This window comes from Sinocyclocheilus rhinocerous, unplaced genomic scaffold, assembly GCF_001515625.1.
Source record: "Sinocyclocheilus rhinocerous isolate Xijiao unplaced genomic scaffold, SAMN03320098_v1.1 scaffold705, whole genome shotgun sequence".
Classification (NCBI taxonomy): domain Eukaryota; kingdom Metazoa; phylum Chordata; class Actinopteri; order Cypriniformes; family Cyprinidae; genus Sinocyclocheilus; species Sinocyclocheilus rhinocerous.
Window position 1 is genome coordinate 919,315 of NW_015630576.1, and position 12,211 is coordinate 931,525.

At 36.1% G+C, this 12,211-nt stretch overlaps 1 protein-coding gene across 3 annotated transcripts in view; it reads right to left on the bottom strand.

Annotated features, from left to right (window-relative positions):
* Positions 1-12,211, bottom strand: part of LOC107740632 (neurabin-2-like) — a 49,324-nt gene that overhangs the window by 13,021 nt on the left and 24,092 nt on the right. For all 3 annotated transcript variants that reach the window (XM_016553114.1, XM_016553115.1, XM_016553112.1), the window contains 3 exons: positions 3,317-3,449; positions 1,708-1,828; positions 479-583 (listed from right to left, as the gene is read on the bottom strand). In XM_016553114.1, coding sequence (XP_016408600.1) covers positions 479-583; positions 1,708-1,828; positions 3,317-3,449 — 359 coding nt within the window. The remainder of the gene's footprint in view (positions 1-478; positions 584-1,707; positions 1,829-3,316; positions 3,450-12,211) is intronic.

Sequence of the window (12,211 nt, forward strand, 5' to 3'; positions counted from 1 at the left end):
GTGAGTGAGTGAGTGAAGTGACATGTGGCCAAGTATGGTGACCAAGTATGGTGAATTAGTGCTCTGCATTTAACCCATCCTAAGTGCACACACACAGTAGTGAACACACACACACAGTGCACACACACCCGGAGCAGTGGGCAGCCATTTTTTTTGCTGCGGCGCCCGGGGAGCAGTTGGGGGTTCGGTGCCTTGCTCAAGGGCACCTCAGTCGTGGTATTGAAGGTGGGAGAGAGCGCTGTACATTCACTCCCCCCACCTACAATCCCTGCCGGTACGAGACTCGAACCCGCAACCTTTGGGTTACGAGTCCGACTCTCTAACCATTAGGCCACGACTTGAAGTGCCCACGATAACAATATCGTGCATACTCATTATTGTGATATATCGCATTACCGAATACCGGCACAAGTCTAAGTACAGTGACCCCTTTCCCTTTAAATGAACTCTCTATGAAAATGTTGTTTCATTTCCTTACTTGACAGTGCCGCTGGTGTTCCTGAGGACCGATGCAGCAAAATTTTGGGTCACGCCCACCAGGCTGGTTCCGTCCACCTCCACGATCAGGTCATTCACCTGGATCCTGCCAAGAAGAAAAATAACCAGGATAACAGCTCAGGGAGGAAAAGTGCATCTGCAAAATGGCTGCTAGATCTTGGGCCAAGATACTGATCAATCTCATCACTATACGTGTAAAGGAACTAACAACGCCAAAGGAGTCATTTATTGGGTCTGAAAACTGACCAACAGCAGCAGTGAATCAGTGCCTCACTTAACTAAACCTCTTCTTGTATTCCAAGCCGTTCAAATGATCGATCGATCCTCTCAGTCATAAAACAAGTCAAACTATCCAGCCCCATCCAAAACAGCCTTTTTGCCAAGGCAGCTGTACGTTTGATAGACAGCAGGAGCACCAACGAGGTGCCAGAGAGTGAGGATGAGGTCATTTCTGAGCGCTAAATTCTGTCCCACTCAATATCTAAGCACTTCTGTCACACATGTGGCGACAGCTCATTTCAGCATTGGCTTATTAGATTTTTTTGTCTCCTGTGGCTTCCAGGTGGACTGTTTCTAACCGTCATGCCAAAATGAGGAAGAAGCCACTGCAATGCACCATACTGACTCAAGGCCGGAGAGAAATAACTAACGTTATGAGTTTTTATTAAGATCCCTAACACTCGCTGAATCTCCTGCGATCTAAATGAACGTCATAAGCAAAAGTGGGCTTCTCCAGGCAGAATTGCTGTTATTTTTCAAAGCTCTTGAGCTTGGCAGACAGAAATAGCTTCTCTGTGACCTCCATGACTCACTCCAGGGCCTGAAGAGCTCAAATGCCATTGCAAGGTCAGATTCTACTCATTATAGATCAATAAACTCCATTCCTCTATCAATGCACATATGTTCTGAGTAATACTCGGTCAAGTGTAACTCCAGATACACTTCTGTTTCATAAATAACAGAACCATGGACACTATTCATTCTGACAAAAGCTTAAATGTGGTCTCATATCAGTCTAAAAGCATCAGCCTCACAGTTTCCACTGCATGTCTGGTGATTCCTCTGTGACTTTGGTATTTAATCCATTTTGCAGACTGATGAAAGTCTGGTAGTACAGACTGACAGAACGTAAAGGAATCCCAGTTTCTTTTCACTCTCATTTTCACTCAAATCCATATAAATCCCACTCATGTCCTGTAATTCACTGACCTTTCGTCTCGGTGGGCGGCTCCTCCTTCTGTCACTGTCTTGACGAAGATTCCCAGTTTTTCCAGGCCCATGTCTGCGCCGGCACCCATCCCGATGATGCTGATTCCCAATCCGTCTTTATCTGACAGGAAGGAATCATGGTGTTAATAACAGTTCACACAATTAGTTAACACTTTTCGTAAACAAACACAACATTAAGCATTAGTACGCATAAGTACAAGCAGGATTTCAGACCTATGGCATTTTTTAGTAAATAACATTTCAATTTCAGTATGCTCTTCATGCAAAGTCATCGCACAGCTTCAGAAGACGTGGGATATAGCGTCAGATAGAGATAGACAGATAGATAGACAGATAACAGATAGAGCTGCATCAACTGCATTAGTGGTGCTTTATGGTGCTGTTTGGAGCTTGACAGCCCCTGCTCACTATACTATAATAATATATATTATGTGGAAAAGAGCAGCGTGAACATTCGTCAAAATGCCTCTTTTTGTGTTATACATGTATAAACAATGGCATGTATAAATAATAGTGAATAAATGATGACAGAAATCTTTAAAACCAGGATAAAACTTTTTAACCAGGAGGAAATTAAGTCTATAGACTGTAATACTATGGAAATTACTGATTCGGTTATTTACCCATTTGATCAATATAACAAAACTTTCTTTAAATCAGTGTTGTTAATGTTAATTAAAACACTAAAACAATTTTTAAATTAAAATAATGAAATACAATTAAATACAATTCAAAATTTAATTAAAATAAAGGTGAAATAAAATAAAATATTAAATATATATATAAATTTAAAATAAATAAATTTAAAAAATTTGATGAAAAACTTAAAGTAAAAAAAAAAACTTGCGCAAATTAGAAATGTTGCCTTGACAATTTGTTTGCACTAAAGTACTACAGCTGCTAAATACAAAATACAAATAAATTAAATCTATATGGAAATATACAAACTAAACAAAAATAAAAAAACATAATAAAATTACTAAAACTAAACTTTGAAATTAAAACCAAAAATATAAAAATAAAAGCTAATTCAAAAGATTAATAAATACAAAAAAAATAACAGCTTAAAATTGTAAATGCAAACTTCAAAGAGCTTTAAGGCTTTTAGACGCAATAACTAAATATTGGGATAATGAGCTGGAATTAGTGTGACTAATCCTATGACTGTAAATCATTTGAGCAGATTTTAAGATTATAATTAGTTAGCAATTATAAATACATTTTACTCCAAATAATCCTCTTGAAAAGATATTATTCCTAATGACTTTTTTTTAGTCCAGATTTTTTGTAACTTGAAATATTACCATTGCAATATAAAAACTACACAGCTGAAAACACCTCTTCTATGTCTACGCTGTGATATTTCACATATGGTAGCTATGGTAACCGCCAGACTGCTTTAGGAGAGAGGGCCTGACCCCTCACAATTTTCTGATCAGCAAAAGCTGCTTACTTTACAGAGCAAAACAAGCTGCTTCAGCCAGTTTGTTTAGAAACAGGACGTTAAGGACCCCTAAGACAACATACCACACAGGCTCTAAAAACACACACGGTTTAGTCAGGAAAACTCCATCGGCGGGTCGAGTACCTTTCTCCAGCTCGACGGGGAAAAGGTCCAGTCTCTCCACCCTCTTCTCCAGTTCATACTCGGCCGAAGCCGCCATGGGGTCAACCTCATCATTACGCCTGTCGTAGTCCTCGTTCGAGTATGTGGTGAAGACCTGGCAAAACAAAGTAGAAGGTTAATGTATAGAGTATTGTATAATGTAATGTATCTGTGCTTTTCTATGCAAGAGACGCAGTAAGTCATCCACACTGAGAGTAACAGAGCAGGTGACAATCACTGTAAGAATTATGAATTAATTAACACTGGCTGTCAGGAGACTTGGGTTCAGATACAGTTAGTCACCATGACAGGGTCTAGGCCTATATCGTTTCCTAACCTGGATTAAATTCAAGCTGCATATTAGTGCAAATTGTTTCACTGAGCAACAACAGATGGAATACAAGTGGACTTCAGTGGCAGCCAATGGGTTGAAGGTCCAAACTGCAGTTTCAGTGCAGCTTCAAAGGGCTCTACGTGATCTCAGCCGAGGAATAAGGGTCTTATCTTGTGCAACGATCGGTCAAATTCTAAAAAAACCCCCAAAAAAACCCATTTATATACTTTTTAACCACAAATGCTCATCTTGCACTATCTCTACGATGTGCGTCCGTGACTTCACGCATTACGCAATCACGTTAAAAAAGTCACGCGCGGTTAGTTCTTCGTCTGTGTACTTTGGTTCAAAAAGGTAGGGTAGGGTAGCAAAATACTCCATCTCATTTTCCCACTGAAGTCCACTATATGAAAAAAATCCTGGAATGTTCTCCTCAAAAACTTCTTTTTGACTGAAGAAAGAAAGACATGAACATCTTGGATGACATGGGGGTGAGTAAATTATCAGGAAATTTTTATTCTGGAAGTGAACTAGTCCTTTAAACCTGTAGCAGACATGGATTTAATGCATGTCACTTTAAAAGCACAGATTAATAAGAAACAAGATTGAAGATCTTGTAAAATTGTAGTTTAAAACACATGTGCCAATTTCTTAGAAATGTTGGTTTCACATGGACTTGAAAAAATGTACACCATTTTCAATAAATTATTATATATTTATGATAATACAATTAGAAATAACATAAAATATAATAAAAACAATGAATAAAAAAAAAAATAACATAAAACATTTTAAAATATTTTGAAGCTAAAAAGTTAATTATTCAAAAATATTGTTAAATTTTTGGGGAGTCACATTATGTGACATTTCAAAGCTGAAATATCATTGCCTTGTCATAAAAAAGGCCAAATTATCTGATATTATCTGAATATGATGTCATGATGGCATGCCGGGGTCAAAAATGTAGCGTGTGCAGTCTCATTTAATTACTTTAAGTCCTCAAAAATAAAATGAACTAAATAAATAAATAAGTAGCAAAAACAATTGTTTTATCAGAATACACAACTATTTGAATGGCTATCAATGAAGAAAGAAGCTTTCTGGGTCCAGATGGTGCAGTTATGACATCTACCAGCAGGCGCTAACTGGGCCATGCTACTCTAACACGCCAAACAATGTCAGACAGATGGAGTGAATGGGAGACAATCATTATTTCAGAGTTTCATTTGGTACAGTTAGTGGAAATTACACACCTTTGGGAAAACATTCCAGAGCTTAAGTCATCTTCTTCAGTGAAGATTTTTTTTCCCCTATAGCTCTGAGCTCCACTAACAGTGCAGCTAAAGCAGCAGTTTATACAGATACAGTCATGCATCATGTTCTCCGTCAGAGAGACCGGGGCCTGAAACCGCACCAGTATATGGGGTGTATCACTGTGGGTTCATTTATAATAGTTGAGAACTACAACTTTTAGCCGGAAAAAGAGTGCCATGCTATATAAAGAAGCACAGTTTACCCATGAGTCTTTAGACAGCACTTGTGTGGTAACAGCTTCCTGTTTAGGGTCATCTTTGATCTAAATATTTTTTCTTTCTTTCTAAAGTCCATGTTATAAGCACTGAGGGCAGAGTAGCAAAATAGAGCAAAATACAGGAAGCCACTCTTTCAAGTGACAAGCTAAAGAGTTGCTTGAATTATTCATTCAACAGATTTGTTCAAAAACGTAGACCCATTTGGGAATAAAACAAGAACTGTCTTGGTGAGTGAATCATTGAAACATTCACTCAACCCAATCGTTCAGCAGATTTGTTCAAAAATATTGAAAGATTCTGTGCTTATATACGGTCGAATCACAGCCATCTTTCTCGTATATTACTTCAATATGATTATTAAAGTAATATCATGTGATTAATTCAATAACTGCCAAATTTTGTCATTCATTTGATTTTTACATTTTATTACATAATAGATTTGAAAATTGTTTCAAACCACAGCCCAAGTTTAGAAATATATTTATGACAGTCATGTTGAAATCTGACTAGATTTTTCCTTCCACCATCGTTGCTTAATACAGATAACGAAGTTAATCATTCATCCCAAACAAAATTCTGATTGATGACATAAACTCTGTTATTTCAAACAAGGCAGAGTTTTACAGATAAATGATTAAAAAACCCTCCCCTCATTTCTTTTTCTGATTCAATCTCTTCCTGTGCTCTACTGCAGTGGGAAATCATAATTATATCAAAAACTGCTGATGGAAGAAATGTACGACAGTAGCTGAGTAAGATCAGTGATCACTGAGTGAGATCATCTATCTCTCCGCTGGTGCTGCTGTCAACTTCGTTTTTCTTGGAAAAACTACAGAAAATTGTGCACATCATAGTTGGGTAGAGGAGGACATAATGCAGCAAAATTGCAGCCATTGACTTTTTTCCTCAGCTTCTCTTTTCTGTTCATTTTTGTTTAGTCATTTTCAACTTCCTCAGCCCACCCCATCCTACTGAGCTTGTCTTTCACAACCACTCACTTCCTCTTATTTCATCTCCCTCTTTTCATCTACTCACCCTGTACATTATATTCTCTCATTCCTTTCATTTCAAGGAATAGTTCACCCCAAAAATGAAAATGTTTTCAATTATGACTTCCTTTTCTTTTGTGGAACAGAAAATTTTATGTAGGGATGGGTATCGTTAAGGTTTTAACGGTATTACTACTCTTACCGATACTGCTTATCGATTCGGTACTTTAACGGTATTCTTATCGGTACTTTTTGTTATATATATATTATATACAAATATTATATATTATATAAAATATATGTTATATACAAATTAAGAGCTGAATTAACATTGCTTTATATTCTGAAATGTAAAATAAATATTTAATGAAATGAATATAAAACATCAATTTGTAAATGCACCAGTGTGCAGGCATTTTTAGTGTAGGTCTTTTTGATAAACAGACGGTTCATAGTGACTCTTAAAAAAATAATAAAAAGCACCATAAAAGTCTATATAATTATAGAGAGTTTATATAATTTTGACCATATCAAAGTCTATTAATGAACTATAAATGAATAGCTCAAAAGAACTTCCTCAAAAAAGATGATCTGGCTATTAAACTGATCTTTCTGACTCAATGACTTAGACACAGTGGTTAACAGCCCACTGATATGAGTTCAATATGAGTCTGTTTCTCACACAAAGCTATCGTTTGGCTTGAGAAGACATGCGCAGCATCCCAAATCACATACTGTTCTATGACGTTTCCTAGCATAAATAGTGCGAGTTAGTGTGTTAACACTAAAAATACAAAACAGAAAAAGTGCACTTTTAACCAAAAAAACGAAGTGTGCAATGTTGGACACTTCATGCACTCAACTGTCACTGCACTCAAGGCTAGGGCTGGGTATCGTTCAAATAATTTCGATATCGATACCGATACCTTGACTTCGATACCGGTTCCTGAATGTCACAGCTTTAATTACGTAGCGGAGCGGGAGGGGCTATCAGACTCCATTTATGAATGACAAAAATAACCTTATATAATTCATACACTACATGGTTGAGTACATAGTGCATATGTACATAGTATTTAAGTGCATAGAGTAGTGCGTCATTTGGGACGCAGCTATGGAATATAGCAGATGAGTCATATTGACTTTGTTTATGGTGCTTCTATTGCCATTTTTGGAATGACAGGGAAATGAATACAAGACAAATAAAGTATCATCTATTTAATTTCTTAAAACACCAAATACAATTCTGAGATTTCATAACATGAATTACGTTTGATATTATCTGCATCTGCTGGAAAAACTGGCCCAAATCTGCTTAAGGTGGTCAAGGTGATTTCTGAAAAATGATAGCTGATTTTTTGCTGGTCCAAGGTCACCAGCTCCAGCTTGAAACCCAGCCATCTAGACCACCTAGAAACAAGGTAAAATCAGCAACCATCAGGATTTTCCAGCACAGCTAGATTTAATGTACCACATCACCATTTTATTTCTCTCTCACACCTCCGTCTCCTCTCTGGGTCACTCCTCCCTTCCGCAGATCGCTGCATCTCTTATCTAAAAATACTCCCTCTATCTCAGTGCTTGAAGTGAACAGCAGGTCGGAGCACCCTCACTGTGAATGCCATCAGCCTGCTCACATGTCTCTGTCTCCATGGCAACGGCCCGGCTTGGCGATTGTGATTATGACATCGTTGTGCCATTCCCCCCCCCCCTTTTCTCATTCTCTCCCTCGCCCTCCTCTCTCTTTATTCCTGCCTTCCTCTTGACAGCTGTGCAATGCAAACGTATAAAATAATGAAATCATGATTCCTGCATCACTCTATATGTAATTTCTATCTAAAAATGAATAAGATAAAATGCCATAAATTTGAATTCTGGGATCTGGGAGATTTGGTCCTTTGTCTGAATATGGCACTTATCACATGCTATGTGGTATCGGCGTTTGGTACCGGGGCATTTTAACGAGTAGGAGTACGAGTACGAGTACAGGAGCTCAGTATCGGGCCCGATGCCGATACCAGTATCAGTATCGGTGCATCCCAATATTTAATGTAACTTTACATTTAATAATGATGACTTTCAAATAAAAATAGTGATCATACTTCTGTTTTTAACATTTATTAACAACAAATCAACATAATTAATCATTTAACAATTTATTAATTGAAGTTATAACGAATGTCCCATTAACAGTACCCAACCTGCTTTTATGATTTTCATAATAAATTACTAATAAAACATTAGTCTAAGTGTCATCATGTAAGGGTCAATAGTCTAAATATAACATCAGTTTTGGAAGTATCGTTATTTCAGGATCAATCTTCCCATTTCTACCAATGAGCTGCCGGCTGAACAGTCTGCTTTCACTAAAAAGGGTGCATTATCTTCTATGAGTGTGTTTTCTGGTCATTTGTAACAGACCCAATTTACACAAAAGGAACTGAAAAGAAAAACTGGAGGCGAAACAATTTTCTCTTACAAAATGCTACATTTTCACAAATAATTACTAAGAAATGGCAAGTAACACATTGAATTAATGCAGAAAGACTGAAATAGTATTTCTGTGTAAAATGTACTTCAATAATCTGCTTTATTTGCAACTTCACCGTTTTTAAAGGGACAGTCCACTTAGAACAGACAAATTTTAAGTGATAATGGCGGCAGAACGGATCACCCCTCATCCAAACCCTAAACCTGGGTTTTACTAGAACAGATCTTCAATTCAACCCCAATGCAACAAATGCAGAAAAACTAAAGTGCAACACTAAACAGAAACACAAGTGTGTGTTTGTATGCACTTCACCTAGTTTATTTCTTGCTCTTCTCCGAGCATGCATCTGTGCTAACGCCTTTCTCTCCGAGCCACGGTGAAAACCATCCTCTCTAGGCACTGTTTTGACACTCCTCGCCTGGTTGCCATGGAGATTGTCTTTACATGCAGACCGATACACACTCCACAGACACAAACACACTCACAAACACTAACACAAAGTGACACACATGAGAAACCCCCGGGCGTCCTGAAAGGTTGTGACAAATATTCTTAGCAACCGTGTTTGCCTAATAATTACAGCCCTGAAAAATCACACGTGATTCAGCTGCAGGGTGGTCTACAGTATCCCCCACAGACAGGTCAAGAAGAGAGAGAGAGAGAGAGAGAGAGAGAGAGAGAGAGAGAGACTGCAGGCTGGTCAGAACAGCACTGAACGATTCCCTTCCAACTTAATATTCATCTAATGCAGATTAACTCATCTGCATATAACAAAGCCAATGATGTCATTCTCTTGTAGACGGTTCATTAGTATTTATTCCTTTGTTGAATGTCCGATTTATGCAGACATGTCCTGAACATCTATGAAATGCAGACTTATGAAACAGACATGTGCTGAGGTTTGAATATTTGAGTCCTCGTCGTTTAATGTTGGAATAGCACTAGTGACATTCAATATGATGCCCCTGACCATGACAACAAAGGATGATGAATAAAAACTGGAATTGAATACTAGCATATACAGCTTACTGCAAAGTATATCATGCTAAATGCTTACAGTTTTTAATAAACAGCCTTTGAAACAGCACGCAGTATTCAAAATCTTCAAATAGTAGTATGTTACACTGGCAAATGACTTGATGTTGCATGTTTAATTTAGCAGGTATCATCTCAGGAATAAATACAATTATTATTGCTGTTGTTGTTGTTATTCGTGTTATTATTATAAGTATGTAAAAATGTTGGCCGTCTGATCAAATCATGCTTTAAGAAAAAGATGTTACTTTTGGCTCATTTGGCAAATGTTTTTAATAAAACTATTAAAAACATTTTTTGTTAATCGAAATAAAGCTAGAATTAAACAAAATACAAACATTGGATGAAAAACTTTGGATGAAAAAATGAGAAAATAGCAAGTAACTGAAATAAGTTACTGAAGCACTAAAATTAGGCCTACTACAAATAAATAAAACTAAAACTAAACCTGAAATGAACATAAATTAAACCTAAATATTAATACTAAAAGAAACATTTAAACTAAAAATGTCACTGAAAATATAAATATATAAAATAGCTAATTCAAAATAATAATACATACTATAATAGTATAAATATAACAATAAAATAAACCATTATTTTGCATATTGCGCATTTTCACAGCTGTAGACTGTAAAAAAATAAAATTGAACTTGCAAATTGTGTTCCAATTAAAACAAACAAACAAAAAAAATAAATAAAAAATATATATATTAGACTAGTAATATAATAATAATATAGTTTATAAGAAAATACTTTTTCAGTCTTTCTACTAACTCTACACTGTAAAACAAAATCTGTGACATTTATGGTAAAATACCGGCAGCTGTGGTTGCCAGAACTTCACCGTTAAAAATATGGTAGAAACATATTAGGTTTTACAGACTTAACTTAATTTCACAATAAAAAAAACATATTTCATTAACTGATGTAATGTTAATAAACCAGCATATTGAAGTACTAATATCTGTTTTAAACCATTGAAATGCTGATAACCACCAAAAACAGGTGGTGATGAGAAAGTCTCATGATGAATCAAAGCTCATCACAATCAGCTCTTCCAAAAACTGAGAAGGAAAATACTAAGATATATACATAGAAGGTGCACAGTGTCATTCACACAAACACTAAACACCATCATGGTAAAACACATGATAATGAAATAATGCAATAAACATTAATTTAACAACATTAGATGTAAGATAAAACACTAATGTACACAACTGATAAGGAAAAACTAAGAAGAAACTATAGAAATATGAAGTGTCATGGAGGGAATTCTGGGAGTGCCAATTTACAGTTTTTCACTGTAAATTATACAATGACTTTTTCGTTTTCACTTCCAAAAACTGTAATTTTAACAGTATTTTACTGTAAAATTACATTAAATGTAATTAGTTATTCACCATATATAGTATGGAAACTTACTGATAACCAATTAACAGGTTTTTATTGTAGCATTTTTACAGTCTTTTACTGTTAAAATCACAATCATTTTTTAAGTTTTAAGTTTAATTTAGTGTAATTCGCAGTTTCTTTGTAATTATTTGTGAAATTTAATAGCAAAAAGCAAAAACCATTTAAAGTATTTTTTTTCAGTGTAGTAGGTAATAATGACAATAATAATATGGCTATACAGAAATGTACAGTACACATAATATGCTGCAAAAATATGGCAGCATCAAGCGTAAGCGTTAGTTCTGGCAGGTCAAGTTAGTCAAGCTTGCATCAGCTGACTCTCAGCTGATACCCATCTACCTATAGGAATATGACACCTATCTAAGCATTCATATTCATATCATATACAGTAAGGTCCCTCAGTATTATCAGCAGTTTTCGCATTGCTCAATAGCTAATTACCCTCCTCCATCCCCAACTCCTCCTTTGTCAGTCGGGATTCAGCCTTCTGATTCTCCTTTGAATCAGACTAATTCTAAATGTGTACATTAAATTATTGAACTTTAATGATATCTGCAATACATTCATGTTGGTTCTGTTCTGTTTACCCTGGGGGGTTATCGCTGCTCTCCCTGCTCTTATCCATGCTAGGCTGCAATGATACATGTTTCCTTTAATAAACATGTATCATTGGGTGGCGATTGAAACAGCTGTGGCTCTGATGTGAACAGGGGAAGTTGATCCTAATCCAGTTTAAAAGTCACTAAGAGTACATAATCAGGTGGCACACGTCCTTTTTTTAAACCCAAACAGCTTCCTCAATTTTAAGGGCGTTGCATAAAATATCCCTTAAATGTTACTTAAGGGTTTCTTTAGGTGAAACGTCATAAACCCTTAGAATTTCTCTTAAGTATCCCTTAAACCCAATAAGTGTTGCATAAAGCCCCTTAACTGTCATTTTCCTAAGGATAACATAAGGTTTGGAAAATGTCACCATAAGTGTTACACAAAAGTCTTCTACCAAGTCATGATCGGCCGCTTTATGTTAAACAGATTTTAATTTACGCATTTATTCACATTTAAATATTGATCAAATTA